Source organism: Catharus ustulatus, chromosome 6, assembly GCF_009819885.2.
Source record: "Catharus ustulatus isolate bCatUst1 chromosome 6, bCatUst1.pri.v2, whole genome shotgun sequence".
In the NCBI taxonomy this organism is placed as follows: domain Eukaryota; kingdom Metazoa; phylum Chordata; class Aves; order Passeriformes; family Turdidae; genus Catharus; species Catharus ustulatus.
This window is the reverse complement of record NC_046226.1, coordinates 56,206,841-56,231,675: the sequence shown is the minus strand read 5'-3', so window position 1 is coordinate 56,231,675 and position 24,835 is coordinate 56,206,841. Positions and strand designations below refer to the sequence as shown.

The window sequence follows — 24,835 nt, the reverse complement described above, 5'->3', positions numbered from 1 at the left end:
TTGGATAGAGATTTTGGCCCAGCTGCCTTTGAACACCTGCAGCAACCACAGAGCCCTCCACGCTCGGCTTCTTTCCATTGTACAGGTGACAGTAATTTCATGGCAATTTCCTCTCCTTTTGTTTTTGGGCAGGACACGCGGATTGACCAGTGTATATTTGGATAATACAGATTTATTAGTAAGCCTGTCCCCTGTTACAAAACCTACAGGGCAGCTGTTTATACTTAGCCTGGATCTTGACTGCTCCTTTGATATGAAGATATATTAGATAATAAGAATTGTCAGAAAACTCAGGAGATCGGAGTTCTTACTCAGGGCAGGATTTGGTTAGATTTCCTCAGGATTTGGTTAGATTTCCTCAGAGCTGGGACCTTGGCTGGATCTCTCCCACTCCCATCTCCCCACCACATCAGCTCCACCTGCCTGGGCACACCCAGAAAACATATATAAATGAGGTGGAGATATAAATGAGGTGGAGCTCTGCCCTGGAAAACCCAGCCCCAGTGACTGCCTCTCTCAGCTCAAATGTAGAAAAGCAGCTCCTGAATGTTGTGCCTGTGGCCCAAACCCTCTTTTATCAGATGAGCAAAGCCTTCCAAGACATCCATAACTGGGTTTATGCAGCCCTAACGCCCTCGTGGCTTTGCATGGAAATGTAAACACGAGTGCAAATGTCTCGAGATTAGGACTTTAAATGGGAAACCTCAAGGATAAAGAGCAGCTAGCTCTGCCAGTCAGCACATGAGCCATGGCCTCAGCCCCAGGCTGCAGCCCACGACAGATTTTACAGTAAAACTGGTAATTTTTAGATCCTCATTTTCACAATTGGTATAAAGAACCTTTTGTTACAGCCTGGTAAAGGAAAATATGTGTCATATTTTACATGTATCTAGATATCCTTTATATTTAGATTCTGGTGAGAGTTTAGGTATCCACTGTACCAATAAATACCAATTCTCTCACCATAATCTCTTTTTTAGTATATTTTTTCCTTTCAGCTTACTGCTCCCATTGATAAAAACTGTCCTCCTGGAACACACAAACAAAAGTAATGAGCATCATAACCCTGCAAAACATATTTAATAGGATTCACAAAACATGGATTCAGTGGCTCTCCCATATCTAGTTTTGTTTTCACCATAAACTTGAGCATAATTTTAGTGCTGATCTTGGTGCAATAGCAATAGAAGCAAATAATATTTTTTTGGTGCTTGGAAGAAGACGAGTGCTTAACTTAGAAATATGTCTGAAAACAGGTTTACTTAATAGACCATTAAATAGTTGTTAGTAGTTGTGAACAAAAAAATGAAATTTGTTTTGGGATGGGAAGAGGTTTTATGGATTTTCATAAAATGTGAGATTTGACAGGGTCTAAATAAACAGGCAGTAGTGTTATGGTAGAATTTGTATTTTCTGGTTCTCTATGCGCTGTTGAAAATGCCATTTCAGTCAAAATGTTTATTATCTTTACAGGTTTTAGGTGGTTTTGCTCTTTGTGTTTACATTTCCCAAGGTTTGTGTCAGATCAGGCGTGTGTTTAAGCCCAGGCCTGCATCCTGCAAACAGGGTAAATGAATCTTTAAAAACAAAAATAGACAAGCATAAATAAAAAATGATGTCATAGCTGTGTGTCCTTCTAACCTGCTTGAGTATGTTGCTGATAATAATAGATCAATAACTTCAAAGCTGCAGCCAGCCTTCCAGGAAAGCTGCAGCCCCACTCCAGAGCCCCACCATTCTCAGTAGTGAGGAACAGAGCTAAGCCAGCTAATCATCCAAATAATCCTGCCAGGAGCTGAAGTTTTTCCACCCGTGTGACTCCCAAGCACTGGACATGAAGTGTCTGAATGGGCTCTGCCCTTCAGAGTGAGTTGTCAGCATCAGGCACATCAAGGTCATCCTACTTTGAAAGTATTTCTCCTCTGAAAAGTAAACTGTCCATGGAATCCAAGATTTATGTCACTGTTTGAGCTTTTTTGTTTAATGGATTGGGTTATAACATCATGCTTAATTCATTAAGGTAATAACCAGCACAGATGTAGGCTACAAGTTTTAAAGTAAATGGAAAAGCAAAGGAGATGGGTGAGTTCCAAATTGTCCTACGTAGTGTGGTGTTGAAGAAGATTAAAGAGGCAGGGTTCACCTTTCTGCAGATGGAAAGGCAGGAGATATCAACATCCCTGCATCCCTGAAAGGATGGACAGGAGGTATCAGCATTCCCAGAGGTGTTAAATTTGCCCCGGGGGAGGTGGGCTCCCTTTTCCTGCCAGGCCAGTGGTACAAGTGAAACGTGTTGCCTCTCCACAAGCAGCGCAGCACAGCTCGAGGCAACATCTGGCTTCTCACAGCTGGACAGGCGAGGGAAAATTTACATCAAATTGTCCCTGATGTGCTGCTAATCAGTGCCTGATGTCAGGACTTAGAGCAGAACACAAGTTCAGGACGGGTGCGGGTGTTCCTTGGAGAGCAGGGCAGCTCCTGCCCGGGCTGTTGGTCCGGAGCCAGTGCCTCGTAAACAGGTGTCAGCATCCCAAAAAAAGAACTGCCCTCCTTGCCAGCAGCGGGTATCCTCGCTGGCATTCCAGCATCCTCGCTGGCATTCCCGGCAACGGCTCCTCGGGCCAGCAGGAATGACCCGCTGGTTGGGAGCGAGACCTGCGGCTGTTGCCACTGCTGCTGTGCTGCTGCTCTGCTGCTCTGCTGCTGTGCTACCACTGCTGCTGCTCTGCTGCTGCTGCCGCTGCTGCTGCTGTGCTGCCACTGCTGCTACTGCCACTGCTGCTGCTGCTGTGCTGCTGCTGCTGTGCTGCTGCTGCTGCTGTGCTGCTGCTGCTGCCACTGCTGCTGTGCTGCTACTGCCACTGCTGCTGTGCTGCTGCTGCTGCCACTGCTGCTGTGCTGCCACTGCTGCTGTGCTGCTACTGCCACTGCTGCTGTGCTGCCACTGCTGCTGCTACTGCTGCTGCTGCCACTGCTGCTGTGCTGCTGCTGCTGCCACTGCTGCTGTGCTGCTGTGCTGCTGCTGCCACTGCTGCTGTGCTGCTGTGCTGCCACTGCTGCTGTGCTGCTGTGCTGCCACTGCTTCTGTGCTGCTGCTACTGCACTGCTGCTGTGCCACCACTGCTGCTGCTGCTGTGCTGCTGTGCTACCACTGCTGCTGCTGCTGCCACTGCTGCTGTGCTACCACTGCTGCTGCTGCTGCCACTGCTTCTGTGCTGCTGCTACTGCACTGCTGCTGTGCCACCACTGCTGCTGCTGCTGTGCTGCTGTGCTACCACTGCTGCTGCTCTACTGCTGCCGCTGCCACTGCTGCTGCTGTGCTGCTGCTACTGCTCTATTGTGCTGTTACTGTGCTGCTGCTGTGCTGCTGCTGGGGTGGCTCTCTGAATCTGCCTGGCACTGGCCTGGCCTTGCTTTCCAGGGGTTCTGGCCCCCAAATCTGACAGCCTTGGAGGGGAAGGAAAAGGGGAAGCGCGAGGCGAGTCACTTGCAAGAATGGTGTTTTTCTCCTCTTAGGATTAACCTCTAACTTGGAATTTGGGAGATGCAGTTCTTTGGTAGAGGACTGGGTGAGGATGTGCTGAAGGAGGATCCTGCTGCTAGGGGGCAATATGTAGCAAGCAAAACCCCACTAAAGGAGCTTTTCTCAGTATCTTATCTTTTCTTCGAGACAAGAACTTAAATCCAAAAGTTATCCAATGTATTACGCACAGCAATTAATTTCTTTTTTCTGTAGAAAGAGTATACCATAAACAAATATTCAATCTTTACTTATAGGTCGTATGTGTTTCTTTTAGCATATATATGTGTACGTGTGCATGACTTTCTTAATATGCTTCCTCGTTACCTGCGTGATTCTTAATTTTTCATTCTGAATTCTATCATCGTCTATATAAAGCACAAATATAAGGACATGGACATTTAAAACTTCAAATCACATGGTCTTGTAACTCTCCTGCTGCGTCCCTTTTGGGAACAGCTAGGACAGCTAACTCAGGGATCTTTGCAACTTTTTTTGTTCTCCCACTTTCTTAAACATACTCCCTAAAAAAGAAAACAAGAAGAAACATGGAAAAAAAGAAAAAGAAAACAAGAGAAGGCAGTTTCAGTGACACTTCTTGTTTCAGGCTGAGCAAGAGAAATAGTTGTTCATTTGCTTAGATGTACTTGTGGTGATCTGATGATGCTTGCTTTAGAACTAATGCAGGGTGTTCCATCAAGAGTCGCGTTGTATGAATGCAATTTTAAAATTCATTTTAATGATGAAAACATGTTTTGCTGGGGGATATTCAGTGGCTGTGCATGGTTATGGCTATAATGTTACTGTTTGATTGAGTCATGGAGAAAATACATTGGTCTCTGCAACAGGTTTTTGGTTCTGGTTCACCTGGTCTTCAACATTCTGTGAAGAAGCATTGTATGAATGAGGAAAGGTTGCAACACCATGTGCCAAATTTCAGTGGTGTAAAGTGATTTATTAATTAGTGTTAATCTTTGCATGATGAGGTTGGGAAATTTATCAGCTGCGACTGAAATTTGAACAGAGGATGACATGGTTTCATGTTTGAGGGTTTTTTTATGGGTTCAGTCTTGTTTCCATATTGTTCAGAGTGAGACACTCAAGCATGGGTTTGACTCTGTGTTCCAGGAATATTAGAGACTTCTGCTGACTAAAAATCCATGGATTTTTGGGATTGGTTTTGTGGCTATGGTGAAATACATTGAGTGCTTCTTCAAGTCTTTGTTGTAGTGTTTTCTGCTTAATAAATAGAAGCGAGTGGGTTAGTCAGCTTTAGAAGGCAGCAAAGCCAGCAGTTTTCACAATGCTCTCCTCTTTCAGCTCCCAACAAAGAGATTAGGATGTCAGTCTAGCTGAATTAGGACATTCATCTTTGCACTCCTCACCTTTCCTCTTCTATCTCACCATAAATAATTCTGAACATGAATTTATTTTGAGATTAAATTGTTGTCCTTGTTTAATGTGATTAGCATAAAGTATTCATGGTTTTAAGTCTTTGAAATGCTCTACTCCATGTAAAAAAAAAAAAAAAAAAAGAAGGCTTGCAATAGAAGGCTTTGACCTCTGCCAAACCAGCACAAGTGAATTGCTTGTAATCCCTGAGTGTTTGTAATTACCAAAGTGGTTTGGATGGCTTAGTATTAAATCCTGACATCATCCGTAAGTGCAGAAATCAAACTTACTGTAATTAAGATTGTATCAAGTAAGCTCTCACAATTCACATATTTTCCAGTAGTCATAAACCAAAATTCTATGATTCATTGCCTACCTGAAGCACTTGTTCTTTCCAATATTGCCAGGCTACTGATGTGTAAAGAGAAATGTAAATATCTGCTTGTGTTGGGGGGATTGTTTGGGCTTGCACAATGGTGCTGAATCATCTGAGCAGGTCTCCTTGCTCCGTGCTGGCTCTTCACAAACGCTGCTTGGAAGTGCAGCTTCAGAGCACAGGGAGGTCGTTTGGGTTCAATGAAGCTTGTGATTTTCTCCTCTGAGCCTATTCCATCCCAGTGGTGATTCCTAAACTCGCACTGTTCAGTTCACAGCTCCATTATTCAGATTCACAGTCAGTAAAAGCTGCTTCTCCTAATGCCCTCTGCAAAATTCTGAAATAACTGGGTTTTACTCAGTACACATGTGAAAAGGAGGGAAAAGAAGAAAGGATTTTACAGCACTTAATCCACTGTTTTTACAAAGTTGTTTTCTGCATCCTTCCAAATAAAAATGCAGGTTGTTACGGTTATGTAGTTCCAAAAGTTGTATTATTTTATGAGTATATTGCAGCTTGAGTACACAGGATTCTGCAGCTGCCCACACTTGTTTGGATTCCCATTTGTTCAGGGAACCTGTCCATGCATGCATGTGAGCGTTGGGAAAAAGAGACCATACACGTGTAGGGAATTGTTACAAACATTCCAGCTACTCCCATGAGCCAGCAGATTTTTGTCTGTATCTCTATATTACCCCCCAAAAAAGCTCCTTGAGCTGTTACAAATTGCTGTTCGAGTGGCTTGCTGAGTTTGGTGATGCTGCCCTGAGACCTGACGAGTGCTGTCTTTTCTGGGAGAACTGTTGGAGAGTGTTAAAGATGAGCCAAGAACAGCAAAGGTGTGGGTGTTACATTCTGTGCACATGAATACGTAGAGGCTGATTGCTGCCCAGGTTTCCTGGTAAGTGATGATGGTAATGAGCACTGATGTTCCTGTGAAAGCAACTTGGGCCAGCAGGTTGCCCAGAACTGAAATTAACATCCTCATGGTGTTGGCAAGCTCCAGAGGAGCACAACTGCAAATTCCACAGAAGCATGGCTTTCATAACAGCAATGTTTACCTTTCTCTGATAAGCTTAGGACGTGTGCCAGGGCTTTGGGTGCACCCTCCTCCTCTGTGTGCTGCCGGCTGTTGTCCATGCTGGCTCCAGCCTCATCCCCACAAAGAGCCTGATCAGAAGCGCAGTGATTATTGCAGTGCCCTCCCAACATTCAGAAATGCAGTGATTATTGCAGTGCCCTCCCAGCATTCAGGTTGGGTCAGGTTGCTTGGGGCCAGGTGGGGTCGAGCTCTGACCTTCTCCAGGGATGGATGGAGATTTGTGGCTTCACTGGTTCCTTCACCATCGTGTGATCACTCACGTTGTTAGAGAATTGAGATTTAGGTTTTTTTAATGTCCGGTCACAATTTCCATTGTTGCAGCTTGTGTCTGTAGCCTCTCACCCTTTTCCCATGCACCTGTGAGAAGAATCTGGCACTGCTGTGTCTGTACTGCTCAGCTGGTAGTTGAAGGGAGGAATGGGACCCCAGCATTTGCCTTCCTTTCTTTGGGCTGCAGAAGTGGGGGACCTTTCTGGGTTTCCATTTTTCCAGCCTGTCAAGACCTCTTGAAGTGGCAGCCTTGCTCTCCAGTTTATCAATCCTGCTCCTCAGTTTCACATCATCTGCAAATTTGCTGGGGAGTGGGATTTTCCCTGTTCTCTTCCCTCAACATTATCCCTGAAGTTCAATCAGACAGGGTGATTCAGTTTTATGGTCTTTGTTGTTTGGGAAAAGTAATTTAGTATCCAATAAATTACACAATTCTTGCTTTATCTTCACTCTTTAGATGAGCAAGCTCTGCTCCTGTATGGTTTCAAAAAAAAAAGTGTACAATACTGCAGCATTTTATTTCAGTGTCATAATTAATAAAATCTTGGAACGCTTTGCCTATTGCTTGCATAAGTGCCCATATGCAAATATCAGTTTGCATTCTGTCACTTATCTGGTTGCTCAGTTTGTAGTGAAATTTTTATATTAAATCCTTTAACCTATCTTTATACTTAAACAGGAAATGGAAACTGGTCTGATGTCTTCATCAGAAGCAGGTTGAGAGGGAGAAACACTCAGATTTTCAAGACTACTTAAATAAGAATGCTTATTTAAAGTAAATTTATTTAAGTGAATCAGATGCAGGATGTAGGTACTGAGGGGAAGCCCTTGATTAGTTTTCCACTGTGAACAAATTAAAGGAGAAAACGCCTCCTGGAAAAGGGAAAGGCACCATGGCACCTGCCCTCACCAGAAGTTTTTCCCTTCCCTCTTCCCCTTTTTCCTCCTCTTGCCAAGAAAGACAATCATTCCATGAGCCCACAGAGTAAAAACATCTCGAGACACCAGTGTAGGATAAAAATTTAACTCAGCACTCTTCCTCTGGAGGAGGAGTAGACCCAGGTAGGGCTGAAGAAGGCTGAGGAAAGCAGAGAAGGGAGGAAAGGAGAAGGGGTGGGAGCCCTGCCAAGGGCTCGTTGACAGGAGAAGGCAGGAACAGGATACATTTCAGCTTTTGGGTGGCTCTGGGAGGAGCAAGTGTTGGGATTAAGGAGTCTTGATAAAATTGTTCCCTTCCTTCTCAGACGCAGACAGCGAGTTTCATGGGGTGGATTTTCTGCCAGAAGATCTCAGCGAGGCTCCAGAGGAGACAGGAATGAGGGTGAATAAGAAGTACTCCTGTCTGCCTGCTGAGGAGAAGGGCATCCACATCATCAACATCAGAGCCATCGAGGACATCGGCTATGACCAGCACGAGAGCACGGTGAGTGACCACACTGCTGGGCCAGGATGGGCACCTGCACTTCATCCCTCACCTCATTCCCCATCCTCCCCACTGCCAGGACGCTCTGAAATCCTCTCTGTTCTTCCAAGGGAAGCATTGTGCCAGGCACTGCTGGTACCTGTCCATGCTGATGTGGTGGGGGCTGTTCTTGGATGTGTGAGAAAGGGAACATGGTTTGACATGCAGCATAAAAATGGGCTGACTCTTCTCAGAGTAAGGAATCTGCAGTAAGGCTGTGCCAACCTTTACATCTTCTCACCAGAAGAACAGAAGAGAATGTCTAAAATTTAATGCAAAACCCATTGTTAACATAGGTAACATTAAACTTATCTTTTCCAGCACACAATAAAGATTAGGGTTCTAGTATCATTAATTGTTCCTCAGTTAAATTCTTTAACACAGATTTTAAAGGAAATTAACAACATGAATACCCAGCATGATTATTACTTGGTTATGTAATTTAAACATAAAAATAAGTTTATTAAAGTGGAGTGGGCTATACAACAGATTCACTGGGGAAAGAGGTACCAGAAAAAGCAACATGTGATTTATTGTGCTTGTGCTTAAAATTAGGATGGAGCATGGATGAATTATTCTGTCAGGGTGTTAAAATCCTCCTGCTGTGGTGAAACTGAAATGTCTTGTCTCTGTCTCATTCACAGCTGAAGAGATATGAGCTTTACATGGTCTAAGTCAATGCAACTCCATTTAAGCACAGCAGTACTGCAAGGGAGCATCTGGCCCATGAGTATCTTTCAGCATTTATACCCATCCTTAAAATAATCTGACCATTAATTTATTTAAAACAGAACCAAGTTTTTTGGCTGCTTCCTATTTGCAGTGGGATATAGCTACTCTCACATAATAATGAATTTGTTGAGGCTTCAATAGCCACAGTAGTAGTTCAGCCCAGTTTTTCATAAATTGCTATTTAAATAATTAGTAAGGTCAACACATGTTAAAAAAAATTAAACACGACCCAGTTAGTTGCCATTTGTTGCTATATTTTGTTTCTGTAGAAATTTGCATGAGTTGCCTGCCACAAGCAGACTATCACCTTGCCTTAAAAAAAGTTCTGAATTCACAGGTGTGTGCCATTAATCATAAAGCAATTAGACAGTAAGAGTTACTAATGGTCTTTGATATCAAAGTTATGCTTACAAACTAAATAAGAATATCTAGGTAGGGCACAAACATGAACAAACTGCACCCTGAAGAGTTTGACATGGCTAAATTACCTCCCCTGTTTTCATGGAACAGGGAATAGAGGCAAGAGGACAATGAGTGAACTCCATGGTGGCTCAAAATGCTGTGTTATTTTATTATATATTTATTAACTTGGTGTAAAGGGTTTAGGTTAAATGGGAAAGAGGGATGAGATCCTAAAGGAGAGAAAAGCAGATAGCAAAGACCATCTAAAATAACTTGCATTTAGTGTTTTATGTATGAAATAAATAGGTATGCACATCCCAAAAAGATTTTAGCATTTTGCAACTGGTGACCAATTGCTCTCTTTTGGAGCACAAGTCCTTTTCCCTCCATATGTCCAAGATGATGGACATTCTTCTATAAACTTAAAAGACAGAAAATTCCCTGATCACTCAAAAGCCACTCCTGTGATGGGTATTTTTTGTAAAAACAAGTGCCGGTTACTAATGAATTTTCTTCCTTTTTTTTTTTAATAGTATGTGCATCTCCAAGGGTAGAATTGTGAATTCTACACTTGATTATGAATCCACTTCTATGATAAATGTTATAAAAGTAGAAATAAATAAATTGTTAGTACTTTTTGCTTGTTTGTTTCTTTCTATAGTTGCCCTGTGCAGTTTTCAAAAAATGCTTGGAAGTGAAATTGTGTTGTAAGCCTTACGTTTCATGTATCTTGCAGCACTTATCCAGCATTAACTCAGGCTGGGAATAAAGCCATTGCCACCATCAGATCACATAGTGACATAGTTTTATAAGTGGGAAAAAGAAGTGGTGAACTCAATAAGCAGTGACCCCACTTCCCTGGCTACTTTCCATGGCGTTTTTGGCTGCGCCGCAGGACCAGCTGGCTCCCTTCAGTCTGTATCTAAGATGATCTCTTTCTCAGATGATATGGACTTGCAATGATAGATAAGAGAAGTGAGAAATGTTTCCACACGATATTAATCTAATTGTCAGAATTGCAGCATTGCAGATGTCATGGGTGGAAAAGGACAAACGATCTTAGTGGCGATTAACCCCCGAAGGAGAAAACCAAACCCAGCAAGTAGCTGACTTATGAACCAGTGTGCTGGTGATTAGATTAAATCCCAGTCATGCAATCTATTTATTTCTCGCCGATAAAATCCCAGCTGGCTATCAGTAAAATTGAAGGTGTTAACTCGCAAAAATTTTCAGAGTAAGTAGCATGGGGGGGACTCCTCCCATCTGCTGGCTGTCTGGAGAGAGGGCATCCTGTGCTCCAGGCAAAAGGAGCCTTGATAGGAGAGGATGGTCTGTCTGGTGCCTATGTTGGGCTGTGCATTCATTATTTTTCTCTCTTCTTCTCTCCATTCCCCACTCTGCACTTCCAGTTGTTAAATTCCCTATCCAAAAACCCGGATGCTGACTGCAAATACGGGCTCTACTTCCGAGATGGCAAGAGGAAGGTGGACTACATCCTGGTGTACCACTACAAGAAATCCTCAGCCGGGAAGACGCTGGCCAGGAGGGCTCAGCAGAACGATGCCAGTGTCCGAAGCACCAAGCAGGACCAGCCACTCCCTGGGAAGGGGGTGCAGCTGGAGATGGGGGACAGCGAGCCTCACCTGGATTACCACGAGGACGACAAGAGGTTCCGCAGGGAGGAGTACGAAGGGAACCTTGTGGAGGCTGGGCTGGAGCTGGAGCGCGATGAAGATGTAAGGACGCACTTGAAAGGGTTAGCAATAGAGAGGGTGGCTGGTGGCCAGGTCCTGGGGGCTGCTGAGCTGTGCCTGGCTCTGATCAAGGTTGCACCAGCTCGGCTCTTGCAGGGTTTGATTGCAGCTCTGGCAGTCAGGGCCATCCTCACCCACGGATGTAGCTGGCTGCACAGGAGTGTGCCATGTTGTTGTAAATGCCCCAATGAGGTGAAATTCCTGGCTTTTCTTGGCCATGCAACACGGCTGTGTTGTGCTGTCTGGAAGTGAGGCTTAAATTGCTCTGAACACTAATCCCAGTTTGGTGGGTTTACAGTATGCAGTAGTTTGGATCCTCTGGAAAATTCAGTTCTGGGAAGAAAAAAAAAAAAACTGATACAGGCAGTGTCACCTTTGTTCCTCAATATAGGCTTGCAGAGAATTAAATTTGCTCAGGAGGCTCTGGTCCTGCTGGAGCACATGGGTCTGTGTTACAGTTTGCTCTTTCCATTCTTAGACATGAACAGTACAGCTCGTAACATCTTCCACCTGCACCCTGAAAACAGGATATTCTATTAAAAGCCCATTAGACCGTGTAAAAAATGATGTGTGTGAAGTGCTGCCAGTGTGTGATTAGTAGAAATAGACACAGCAGTATTAATTTCAAAGAAAGCTGCTCCAATTATCTGACCCAACCAATGTGCCTCAGACTCCTGAGAGAGGGTAAACATTTGTGCTGGTTTTGTTTACAGGATCTAAAAGTTGAGGTAAACATTTCAACCTGGGAAGAGACTGCAAAAAAATGGATCTGTCACCTATTACTCATAAATTACAGACATTTTTATTTTTTATATATTATGTATATGTAATATATATACTTAGCATGGTACAATGCAAGAAAACTCTAAAACCTTTCCCCTCTTGTCTTCCAAAGAAAATCAGACTTGCTTTCTGCCCAACTTGTAGTTTTCTGTAACAAACAGGGAGTTTGCCTGTGCAAAGTCATAGATATCGAAATCCTTTGCCAGATGGGAGGTTCCACCTATGACATGCAACATTATTTCAAATTATGCAGAAGGGCTCAGAAGTCAAGCCAGGATTCTGTAAAAGAGATGGAACCCTGTCCTTTCAGTGCAAGTCTCCAAACCACATGAGATGAAAGTGTAGAGATGAAAGCAAGACTCAGGGATTTACATCAGCTTCCACAGCCAGCACATCCATGTAGGGGGAAAGATCTGCAATCAGCTGGGCCTGAAAAGCCACAAAGCTCCATTGGAGACATCACTGGTTCCAAAAGAGCAAAGGTTTCTTTAACAGATGGTGTTTAATAAATCACTTAGCTCTCTTTGATGAAATGTCTGGATGGTCACTCACAAAAGAGTTGCAGTCAGGGGCTCGATGTCCACAAACAATTGATTAAAACAAGGCCAGGCTGGACAGGAGTGTTGGAACAGGATGATCCCTAAGCTCCCTTCCAACCCAAACCATTCCATGGTCCTCTGAGCAACCAGTTTCTAGAAAGGCAGTGAGGATATAGCTGTGTGAAAGCTGTCATCATAATACCTAAGTTGGTGCAGCAGCAAGATTAGAAAGATTCATTGTTATTAATTTCTCTTCTGTTTGCTGAATGCATCCTGGTCGGATATCGTTTGCCCAGTGCCTTTGGAAGGGCTGCTCCAAGGGGAGCAAACATGGGTGTATGTGGGAGTGCCAGATGCAAACATCCATGTCCCTCTAGAGCACAGCTCAGAGAATTACTGGGCTGCAGGCAAACCACTAATATTGTCATTAACTTCTGTCCTCCTTTTGCTTTGTTTGGTGGAATTCTTCTAACCAGTTTTCCTAATTATGATGGTTTAATGGATATATAGATATATATATAGATTTTTTTTTTTTTTTTCACATTTGATTCTGAGGCTGCTCCTCTGAGGGGTGAGCAGCAAGGACTCTCTCAGGCCCAGCAATTACAACACACTCACCAAATCACACCATTTTGGCTGGATGCTTCCGCTTCAAATTTAACTGGCTTAGCCTGTATGTGTGTCCACAGTCATTAGCTTTTATTTTCCAAAGAGTTTTTATCTGTTTAACCTTGTGGTAATTGCTCTGGGAGTCAATAGCATTCTTTGAGTCACGTTCTGTTAGCAGCTCAGCACAGTGAGGTGTTCAGTATTGTCCTGTTGTTGGAAACCAGCTCTCTCAAACAAAGGGGAGTTATCATGTTGCTCCTAATGGACTGTTTGTTCCTTAAATATGTATGAATCACAAGGGGTAATTTGATTAATTTCCTCTCATCAGTAACATTTTCCCCTGCTTTTTTTTCTTTTTTTGTAAGACTAAAATCCATGGGATTGGGTTTGTAAAAATACATGCACCATGGAATGTATTGTGTCGAGAGGCAGAATTCCTTAAGCTCAAGATGCCCACAAAAAAGGTGAGTCCTGATTTTCTTGTTTTCCTCATGAAGGCTTAAACATTTGCTCCTCTCAGAACATCTTATAAATGCAGACTTCTCTTTCCACAAGCATTTTAAAAACAATTAAATTATGTGCACCAGAAATGAAAGTCACAAATGAACTTGCCTGGGGCAGCAGAGAAAAAAAGTGGAGGGAAGAATGGAAATCAAGAATTTCTGGCTGCTACCACTGTCTTTACATGATGAGAATGATTTCATCATCAGTATGTTTTAAAAGTAGAGGTTTCAATTGATGGTGAAATTTCTGTGTGCCTTTTGGACATTTTTTTTCTCACCTGAAGTCTGCTAAAAATGAACACAAGGATAAGAGTTTGTCCCACTGGGTTTAGTGACTATTCATATACACAGTCAGCCACATTTGCAGAAGCCACTCTACCAAAAAATAAATTACTTTTCAGAATATTTGAAATATCATTAAAGGGACGACAGTATATTTTCATCAATTCTAAATCACATGAGATAGATACATAGATAGATAGATAGATAGATAGATAGATAGATTATAGATAGACAGATAGATAGATGGATAGATAGATAGATAGATAGATAGATAGATAGATTAGATTGATAGAGATAGATAGACAGATTAGATAGATAGATTATAGATAGATAGATTAGATAAATAGATAGATTAGATAGATAGATAGATTAGATTGATAGATAGATAGATTATAGATAGACAGATAGATAGATGGATGGATAGATAGATAGATAGATAGATAGATAGATAGATAGATAGATAGATAGATAGATAGATAGCAACCTGCTCAGTGAGCACAGCTCAGAGAGGGATTAATATTTAAACACAGACTAAGTGCAGGTCCCAGTCCGCACAGGGAAGTCCATAATGGAGCAAGAGACTGTCTCCAAGCCCAGCATCATATATTAAAAACCACATTTTTTGTTTGGGTTTCATATTAATCCCCATTATTGCCTCACTTACCAGGGATTTTAATCAGAAGCACCCTTGGTTTTTCTTTCTGGATGATTTCAAGAATGTAAATCACACTCCTTGATAGTTTATTGTTTATTTAACTACTTGCTGGTTTATTCCTTACAGTTCACTCTGACCTATGGATAACCAAAAGCAGTAAAGCTTTACTGGTTTTTTTTTCTCTTTGCCCCCTCAGATGTATCAGATCAACCAGACCCACGGCCTCCTGAAAAAGATTAATTCTGTGATTCAGAAAATAACAGAGCCCATCCAGCCAAAAGTAGCAGAGCACAAACCTCAGACGGTGAAGCGCCTCTCCTACCCCTTCTCCAGAGAGAAGCAGCACTTGTAAGTGAAAGCTTTCCCTACATGTCCATGTCCACAGGTTCCAGCCTCTCTGAGCAGCTCAGGCACCAGAGGGTGAAAGACAGCATGAACACCAACACTCTGGTGGGCACTGCTGCAAAGAATATTTCCATTTTGCAATAAATTTATTTTGGGGGGGATTTTTTTTTGTTTGCTGTTGAGGAATGAGTCTTTGCAGAGAAATCTCTGTGTGTTTTAGCTGCTGTTATGGCACATAATGTGCATTTGTATAACCATACACTTCTGTTAGGCTGCCAGAAGGGGATTTATAATGTGGTTTATAACAGTCTCTTCTCCACATTAAATAAAATGCTCAGTAAAACCTGTAGCCAGAGATGTGGGCTGATAAATTCAGAATCATTTCATGGATCTGGTGTGGGCAGCTGACCCAGGTAGTGCCAACCAGGCCCTGCCTTTTGAAGTGCTGTGAAGTCAGAGGTGGCTTTGCCATCAATCCCAGATCAGCAAGAACAGCTGTAAATGTGGGTGTAGGGAAAAAACCATGAGGTAGAGCCCAGCCAAAGCTTCTCCTGCCCTGGACTGCTCTGCTACTGCTCTTCCCTGGCCAGCATCCCGGAGGATTGCTTTGAGAGCCCTGTTTATGGATGTGCCAGCTGGAACAAGCAGCAGTCCTGGGGCAGCACCTCTTCCTGCACCCACAGGGGTTTGGTGTTTCATGCAGTGTTTGTGTGTTTGCTGGGTGTGGGGTGCTCCTGGAGGTTTAGAGAAGGTCCAAAAGATACCCCTGACTGTGGGCATGGATGGGCATCACCCTGTCTGCAGGTGGCTTTTCCAGTGACACCACCCCAGTCTCTGCTGAGCTGGGGAAATTAAAGATGATGAGGGGAAATTCAAGGCCAGCAGCGGTCAGGGATTCAACTTGAATGAGCATCAACACTCTCTTTTGTGCTGAAAAACCTATAAAGACATTAAAAAATGTATAAGCAGCCTCTTTAAATTGTGGGGGTTGTGTTGGACTTGCTTTTTAACAGAGTTTCTACAAACTGTTCTTTAATGTGAGCTCTGAGAGATCCCCAGGAGAAATTAAAATATTGAAGGGGTCAACAAGAACAGGAAATTACTGACTTTTTTTTTTTAACCTAATGGGCTTTCTTCTAATCTTTTAACAGATTTGATTTGTCTGACAAAGATTCCTTCTTTGACAGTAAAACAAGAAGCACTATAGTAAGTACTGCCTATAAATAATTTATGGTGAATATTGCCTCAGTCATGTTGTTAACAGCTTTAATACAATGCCTGTTCAAGTTTATCTTTCTTAACCAAATGCCAAGGATCTCCTGTGCCATCAGGTACTGAAATTATAAATAATTCCAGATTTACTGCTGAGTTTTGGAAAATAATTTGGCTCTCCTTTCTAGTTCATGGGTAATTTTCTTAGCAGAGATATCACCAGCTGGGAATATTTAGATTTTACCACTCATTCTGCCCACCAGCTGCCTGCGCCGTGAGTGGTTTAACTTTTTGTAACTATACACTGTTCTTTTTGCAAAATGCTGCTAAATATCCCAAGACAAATTCCAACAAAACAGCCAGGTATTTACAGGGAATATTATTTCTTGTTTTTGAGGGGAAATTCTCTGCAATGGTTGAGGTTGATGGGTTTTATCTGACTTACAGAGCATAGAAGAGATTTGGGGAAGAAGGTGTTCCCTCATTTATAGCCACCAAAGGAGGAACTGAAAGGCCAGCTCATGTAACATCCAGGCCAGCTGGAAGGGGCTGTGCCAAGCAGCCCTTGCTGCAGCACATTTCAGGGGATAACAGGGACTCTTTGCCCCATTCCACTTCTCCTAACCAGTGCCTTGGAATGTGGCTGCCAGCGTGTTTTTATCTTACATTTAACATCAGCCTTTTGGGATGCCAAGTGGTTTCCGAAAAAGTTTATATTCCAATCATAGCTGCCTTGCATTGCTGTGGTGATAAGGGGTATGAGATACCCAACTTCCCTTTCCTGATCTGAAATTCCAGCTTGTTCCACAGTGCAGTTCCCTGCCAGCCTGAGGAGCGAGGGTTTGATGTGAGCACTGGTTATGGGGGTGAGGTGAGCTGCACCAGGAAGCAGATACAGGATCACAGAAATGGGGAAGAAAAAGGAAAAATGGTTTATTTGCAAATAAGATATTTAATTTGAGACTGGGAGGAGGAAAAAAAAAGCCTGGGTTTTGTTTGTAGGCTTTCTTTTATATGTGCAGATGTGTAGGAAAAAGATCTTGTAAGTAAAAGGAGCTCAACAAATGAAGAGTTAAAATTCGTGACAGGCTGAGCAAGGCAGCAAGACAAAATGGCTCCATGGGACAAGAGGGTGAGCAAGACTGACTGGAAAATGGATTGAAACAGCAGCTCAGAGCAGAGGCTGAGAGGAAAAGGAGGCACAAGGGCTTTTTAAATGCCTGAAGGAACACTGGGCATATAAGAATAATGCTGGTGCTGTGCTGCTTTGTGTGAAATCCCTGCAAATCACCCAGTAATGAAGAACATATTGAATGTTTCCCAATATAATTTTATTCTGTGTGCATTGGTGTTTGTATTCTTCTTTCTTAAAGTTCTCCCCTGCCTTTCTTATATGTGTTTTTGAACCTCAGTGCAAATATTGACCCTTCCGCCTACTGCGAAATGAACAGGAATCTAGTCACTCCCTGTGAGTCTTTGATGAATAGAACTAAGCCAGAGATCTTTTTGTTATTAAAAAAGAAAATTAAAAAAAAATTATATAACTGGAAATCTCTCTGTGACAGCCCCTTAATTCACTGGGGTCACGAGATGACAGACAGATGAGCCGTGCGACTTGCCCCAGATGCCCTCACTTGCTTCCTCCAGGGAATTGGGCAGGAGTCAAGTTAGCAAGTGGATTAGGGAGCTGGGAAACAGTCCCCAGCTCACCAGAGAGGCCAGGCAGCGGCAGGAGGGGCTTTGCTCAGGTTTCCCTGTGCTGCCTGGCCGAGAGCATCGCTGCACGGGAGCGGCCAAGGGCTGAACCTCGCGGGCAGCTGCTCAGCTGTGCAAAGGTCACTCGACAATAAATGCAATAAATCCCAAAATAAATAAATCTGTTTTGCCACCGAGGTCAGGCAGGCTCAGAGATGTTAAGGTCAGCCTGTGTTAGCCCAGTTTGATAAACGGCTGCGTGCTGTGGACACGCAGTGAGCCTGGAGCTCTGCTCAGCTCCTTGGGATGGAGCCAGCCCGCGCCGTCGGAGGCCAGGGAAGAGCTGCTCCAGGTGGAAGAGCACCCCTGAGCTTTGATCAATAGCTAACACGAGCAAAAATTGCATTTCTGTTATGCCAGGGGGCAGAAATAACCCTGTTTGCCCCCATCAATTCTCCTGGTGGCTGACTATTTAGTTAGGCTTTTCTCTCCTGTGCAGAAAGCACAGCACACAGAGCTCCCAGCCCTGCTCTCCTGAATACCACGACTTTTATTAAAGAATGATGACTTCATTGACATCTTGGTTTGGCCAATATTTGAGCTGTACACAAAAAGATTGTGCTTTTCACTGGCAGTGTTTGAAGTAACCCTTTCTTTTCTTTTGGTAGGTTTATGAAATACTGAAAAGAACAACATGTACCAAAGCAAAATATAGCATGGGTAAGGAACTTTATTTAGCTTTAAGATCAATATATTTTTCAGATATTGAAAATAATTATGTGTTGTAAATGGCTGTGGAGTTTAGGTTTCTCTCCTGCTCTCTAATTTGATGTATGTGGATGTAATTGTTTTATTTGGAAATTCGATTCAATTTATGCAACCCTTTGACATTTTTTCAAATGTGAATTTATAGATTAAACTCTAAATTAAATGGTAAGAGAGCATGTGGTCCCTGCAGATGTGACTTAGGATGGATGATGACATAAACCAGCAGATGAGATGTGCTCTGTGTTCTACACTCCCTGAAATGGATGAGGGTATTTCTGTAAAATCCAATCACTGCAGTGAAATTCTGTGGCTTGGCCCATTTTGTTCAAGCAGGAACCCCACAATTTATAGTGGGATTGTTTTCCAGTGACTTGAGTGCAATGGTCTTGACTGATGACTGTCCTGAGTGGAACTGAGATGAACCCCCTGGGACAGCCAGGGTCCAAGGCTTGCACTGGAACTGGGCACCTGAATCCTCAGAGCAGGTGCTGCAAGTCTGGGGATGTGAAATTTGTACTGCCATGACCAAGATTTTTAGGATTTCAGCCCTAGGGTTTGTGCTGTAAGAATTAAACTCACAATAAAGATGAATTGCAAATCAGGCCACCTTAAAGATCTGTTGGCAGCTGATCCTGCTCAGCTGTTATATACTTTATTTTACACATTATACACTTATATACATTTGGCTGTGGGGCCAAAGTTAACAAATAGTTAATGGTAAATCCAAACAAATAAGGTGGGAGGGTGAATTCCCAGACAAAGTGAGAAAAGTGCGTGAACATGGGAGAAAATGTTTGGTAACTGTTGAAATCTGTTATGGTGCCTATTTGCCTACAAACAGTTAAATAAAACAATAGGAACTTGAATTACAGGTAGTTCTGTTCAATATTGACCCATCAGCTGCTTAGAAAGACATCAAATAATAGAAGAACAATTACGCCACAAATTATTTCCATGCTTTGACTTTTGTGTTGAAGTAACAACATACAATGCACAATTGTTGACTCCCTATATACACTAAAATTTGGTGTCCAGCCAGTATTAACAGAAGTGCTGTTCTCTGTAGCATGGGAAATCCAAATTATTCTGTGACTTTCAAGACCCTTTTTGGGTCTGTTGCTGGATCATTTTCACTGGAAATGACATCTTTGGACTCTTGAAAGGGGAAGGTCACACATCTCAGTTTGAATTCTTGCCTTGGAGTTGCTTTCTCAGTTGATTTGTTTTTATTTTGTTTTGGTTTGGGGTTTTTTGTTTGTTGGTTTGTTTTGGTTTTGGTTTTTTTTTTGTCCAGAAAATGGGAAGCACAGCAGAGATTAGTTGAATAGGGGCGACACTAATGGATGGTAGTGTTAGGATTCCTGGATGGAATATTGCTAATAAAAATGCCATCAGGGCAGCCCAGCATAACTCAATCAGCTCCTTTGTGTTCCAGTGCTGGAATGCTGGGTTACAACCCAGCAGAGGTGGCAAACAGATTTAAACAAACACAGATCATGCAGCAACACTGCTGCCCAGCAGGAAAAAAGCAGCTGCCCGGGGGAACACTGCAGCCTTTGTTATTTATTAGGAAAATTTCGTGAAAATGTGAATCTGGCTTCACTGCTAAATCCAGATCTATAGCAGAAGGGTACTATGTAGCTCTTCTCACAGCCCTAGAAAAATAATTTATCTGCTCACAGGTTGCTTCTGCCAGGAGTGTGGAAACATTTGCAGACAATTTATAGACCTGTATAATCAGAAATAGGGCTTCGAAAATTAATGATACCGCAAGATACTGAGCACTCCTGGAGCTGCTCCTCCAGCAGGTGATTAGTATCTTGGAAATGTTAATGAACTTGAACTATCCTCATTTCAAGAGCAATCAAAACTGTCTCTACAGTGAGCTGTTTCCTGGTTCAGTCACTGTTCTTTCAAACCCAGTCCCACACTCTTTTCTTAGCCATGAACTGATGGGCAGCATGGAGCACACTGGAGCACCTAATTTTTCTTTTCTTTTTTAAGTCTTTTCAAATCCTCCCCAATATCAGTGGCCAGATTTATACATAAATTTTTTTTCAGTTGGCATTAATCACCGTTGCTCTGCACAAAGACAAGTGCTTGACTCTGCTCTGACTCAGCACCCAAAACGGGTTCATTCCATCCCCAAATGCATGTTCATGGGCCACATGACACCTCCAGACATGGTGAACAGAATTGGAAGTAGCTCTATTAACTCCAGCAGCTGCAGGAGGAAAGAACATTAGGGAATTAATGAGCTGCAGTCCACCAGGTTCAGCCGCCTTTGGGAATGGTGCAGTGCTCCTCCAGAATTCCCCACCAGCTCCTCCCAGTCCCTTGTGCCACAAACATTTAGTAGATGAAGCACTAATTGCTTTCAGCCTCATGCATGTCACTAATAAACGGCTGTGTAAACAGGGAAAGGAGAGGGAAGAAAGAAGGAAACTGCCCTTTTAAATAAAAGACGAAAATGTGGTAAATATGGTAAGTATTACGCCAAGGTCTTCGCAAAGGCTTTCCCTACAATTTCTCTGATCAATCTGAAACCTGAATTCAAAACTTTGCGTGGGTGATGCGTGTGGATGTGGGTTCCCCTATGCCAGCAGTTCCAGCCATACTCTCCTTGTGATCCAGCCTTCTGCTACGCTCTCAAATCTTCAGGCTTGCCCTTAAATCAAACTGACTTTTCAGAAAATGTAATTAATTTTTATGACTAATTTCAAGTCATTGGCTTCTAATTCTTGATTCTCAAATATATATGACTTCCTCTTGCTCTCTGCAGTTTTCCATTTCATAAAATGAGTCATGTATAATAACCTATATGATTAAAAATGAAACTACATGGAAAGGAATGAGATAGCAGCAAAATCATTACCTGATCAAATGGCTGTTATTTTGAGGGAAATCTCCAGGAAGGATGATGAAGTGAGGCTGTCTAACCTTGAAATTATAAATAACTATTATGTCTCTATTTTTCAAGGGATCACCAGCCTGCTTGCCAATGGAGTTTACAGTGCTGCATATCCTCTGCATGACGTAAGTGATCTCACATTATATTTTACACATCTGCTGTCTGTCACCAAGAAATCCCTCGTGTTTTATGTGTTGGTGGCATCATCCCAAATATCCCAAACATCCCAAACATGACTTTCTTCTCACTTGTGTCACGACTGCAGTAACTTCTGCAGGTTTCCATCCCTCTGTTGGCTTTCAAGGAATTCCCCACACGGTTCTACATCCGATGATCATAAATTTGAACATAACACTAGAAGAGTTACTACAGAGTTCCAGCAAATGAAATTCTTCTGTAGTTTCCTGACCTTCTGTCCCCAAGATCCCTGGCACCAGTGCCAGGAAACACATTCATTCTCAGGGCACCAAGTAGCTGGTTGCCTTGGCCACATCTCGCTGCAAATTCCTGTGTCCATGCCACCAGGAAAAGCCATAAGCAAGGGTCTGATGTCACATATTCCATGGGGCTGGATGTGACTGCAGATCTTCCTGCCGATAAGATCTGCTTCTGAGCAGCTCAGTGAGATGTCAATAGTGTGTTCAGCTGCAGTGCTCGCCCAGAGGGTCAGTGAGAGCTCAGGAATTCTCAAGCCATGCCAGGCACCCCCATCCTGTCAGAGGTGCACACATCTGGGTGCTGGTGTCCTTCTGATTTAGAGGATTAGAGTGAAACTAGAAGTGACAAACACACACTCTTAGCCTGCAGAAAAGCTTGGCAGATGTCAGAGGGACTGGCAGTCATGCTGCTCACTCCTGAGGTGAGTGTGAGCACCCAAGGGCTGGTTTTCCAGCCTGGGATGTGAAGTGTGTGTTCCTGGTTTTCTGCTCTCCACACTCACTCTGGTTTTACACTGGACTGTGAGAGCTTTATCTTGGAGCACCCAAGAGAAGAGCAGACTCTTTGTCTGCATGGTGTTTGTCATACATGTCAGGGGTCTCAAACTACATCAGTGCTGGGTAGAAATTGAGAAAGAAAGATTAAATAAACTTCTCTTCCTGTTCCTGCCTTACATCTTCAGACAGCTGCTGATAGTCTTGTATAGAAGTTATTTATTGTCTTACTTGTCTTTACTCAAAAAATAGCTCCAAATTAAAACCTCAAATCTAATTAGCCCTGAGTGTTTGGAGAGTCTGGAGAGGGAGCAGCTCTCTCAGCTGGTTTCTTCTCTTTCCAGTGGACTGAGCTGAACCCCAAATACCATGGCAATACCGCATCCTTTCCCTTGACATTTTTAGGCCACCTTTATCACTTATTCATTCCTTTCCCCCCATGACAGACACGATTGCTCTTTCCTAATGTGCCCGACGACAGAAGACAAAGTGTGCCATGACAAATGGGCTCCTAAAATACAGCATTATTTTACAGATTGCTTTTTCTGGTTTTGATGCATTAAGTGAGTGGGAGACGTGGGTATGCAGGATACAGAGCAGTTCTTGGCACAGCCCGCTGGATGACGCAGATTTTCTCTCTCTTTCAAGGGTGACTATGAAGGTGAAAACGTGGAGCCCAATGACAGAAAAGTAAGTTGATGCACAGTGGGGTTTAACAAATTCACAAGAATCCCAGCCTGAAGAGTCACCTGTTGGAATCTTCATGCTTTTGCCCACAGAAAATGCTGCAGAAAGGCACTGAATGCCTGGCAGTTTAAGGAAAAAAGTGCTTTCCAGCATTTCAGTTTGCCCAGATGTGGAAGGTAGCGTGGCTATGTATAAAGCACCCAGCTCAGTAATGATATCTCAGGCCACATTGGTAAGAATAGTGACATATAATTTCTCCTAAAGTTCAGATGATGTCATTTCAGGCCAGCTCTGATGAGAGTATGTTCTGTCATATTCTGGTATCTGTGTTGGGCATAAATCTTGATTCATTCTGTGGCATGAGGATCAGGCTTGGAGGAGTGGGAGGCAAAGGCAGTTTATGCACATAAAACATAAAAGTGATTGGAAAACATAAATATTGAATATTTATCAGGAGTAAGAAGTTCTCAACAATGTGTTAATGTGTGTACACTGAGACATTGCATCACTTTTTGCTGAAGTTAATGCATTAAATTGTGGTTTTATTGTCTGTATAGTGAAAGACCTTTTTCACTGTGGTAAAACAAGTAGGAATTATCCTAAGGAAGCACTTTTCCTAAGGAAGTAAGAAGTAGTACTTTATAGTAAGGAGGTATGAGAGAAAAACCAAATTTTCCACCCTTTGTGAAAATGATGATTTTTTAAATTCCAAGCTCAGTGACTGCATCCACCCCATCACACTTCCCCAAAGAAGGGTGACTTTTGTCTGTGCTTCAGACAAAAACTGAAGTGGAGAGGTGACAACCAGCTCTCTCAGGAGGAGCAGCTAAATTTGGGTGCTGTGTATGCTGGGCCTTCAGACCTGAATCTTTGCCTTCCCTGTTTGTTTCATTGCTTTTTTTTTTCCTCCAAAGAAATGCTCTGAACATTCAGGCCATAGGAAAAGCAGATTCAAAGACCTTCAGGCTTTATATATAAAAATAGGTTCCCAAAATTGACAGTGTGCTGGTCCTTCAGGTGCAAATGGCTCATCAAAAGCAGTGAATGTCATTTCCCTCCCTCTATTGATTTGTGTTAAAAATACCACACATCTGTCTTTTCATTATTAAGCAACACATCACTCAACTAAAAATAGGATGGAGATCCATGTTTTCTGAAAGTGTCCAGATTATCTTCTATCAAACCTCACAGCTTCACTAATTTCACAAGTTCCTTGTGTATTTGGAAGTGTTTGCCTTGGCTTTTGACTTTCAGTTCCATCAAATAGTCTTGTGATGTGTTTTGGCATGTCTTTTCTGGTTTCTTGAAGTTTTCTGTAATCTTGTCCAGTACTAGACCCAGGCCTGTGCCTTTTTTAACAAGAAAATTAAATATTTGAGGCCTAGAAATGAAGTAAATATTTAGGTCTTGTGTGCTGATCTGCTCTAATCATGTCTTTGAAGCTGTGCTTTGAATATCAGGCTGATAAATGTCAGGGTAAATGAGATAATTCATTTGTACTTTAGGCACAAATCTGGTTTTGAGTTGCACAAAACTAAAACATGGCGCTGATGCAAAATCTCCTCAGCCCAGTGTTTTCCTGACATGCCTGACCAACTTAAATCACAGAAAAGGAATCTAATTCCCAGCATAAAAGTAGTTTTAAAGATTAAATTTTAAAATATATTTATAAAAGGAAGGGGCTTAGCTAATGCTGCCAAATGGATGTTGAGGTGTCCCAAATCATTGCTTTCCAGACACAGGGGTTTAAACCTTTGGAAAAGGAGGTTGAAAGAAACCTAAAGCAGAATTAAAAAAAATTTGCAAGAATGTTGCTGTTTAATAAAGGCCTGCTGTTCAGTTTCAGTTTCTGCCCTTACTGTTGCAAGGAAATTAATAATGATGGATGGTTTTGGGTTGCAGAG

At 42.6% G+C, this 24,835-nt stretch overlaps 1 protein-coding gene across 10 annotated transcripts in view; it reads left to right on the top strand.

Annotated features, from left to right (window-relative positions):
- Nucleotides 1–24,835, top strand: part of ANO1 (anoctamin 1) — a 72,232-nt gene that overhangs the window by 23,367 nt on the left and 24,030 nt on the right. For 9 of the 10 annotated variants that reach the window (XM_033063569.1, XM_033063570.1, XM_033063567.1 and 6 more), the window contains exons 2-9: nucleotides 7,905–8,083; nucleotides 10,666–10,992; nucleotides 13,307–13,405; nucleotides 14,578–14,729; nucleotides 15,878–15,932; nucleotides 18,302–18,353; nucleotides 21,382–21,437; nucleotides 22,893–22,934. In XM_033063569.1, coding sequence (XP_032919460.1) covers nucleotides 7,976–8,083; nucleotides 10,666–10,992; nucleotides 13,307–13,405; nucleotides 14,578–14,729; nucleotides 15,878–15,932; nucleotides 18,302–18,353; nucleotides 21,382–21,437; nucleotides 22,893–22,934 — 891 coding nt within the window. In that variant the 5' untranslated portion in view covers nucleotides 7,905–7,975. Of the gene's footprint in view, nucleotides 1–6,058; nucleotides 6,190–7,904; nucleotides 8,084–10,665; nucleotides 10,993–13,306; nucleotides 13,406–14,577; nucleotides 14,730–15,877; nucleotides 15,933–18,301; nucleotides 18,354–21,381; nucleotides 21,438–22,892; nucleotides 22,935–24,835 lie in introns of those variants that run through there. The other variant, XM_033063568.2, reaches the window with a different exon arrangement.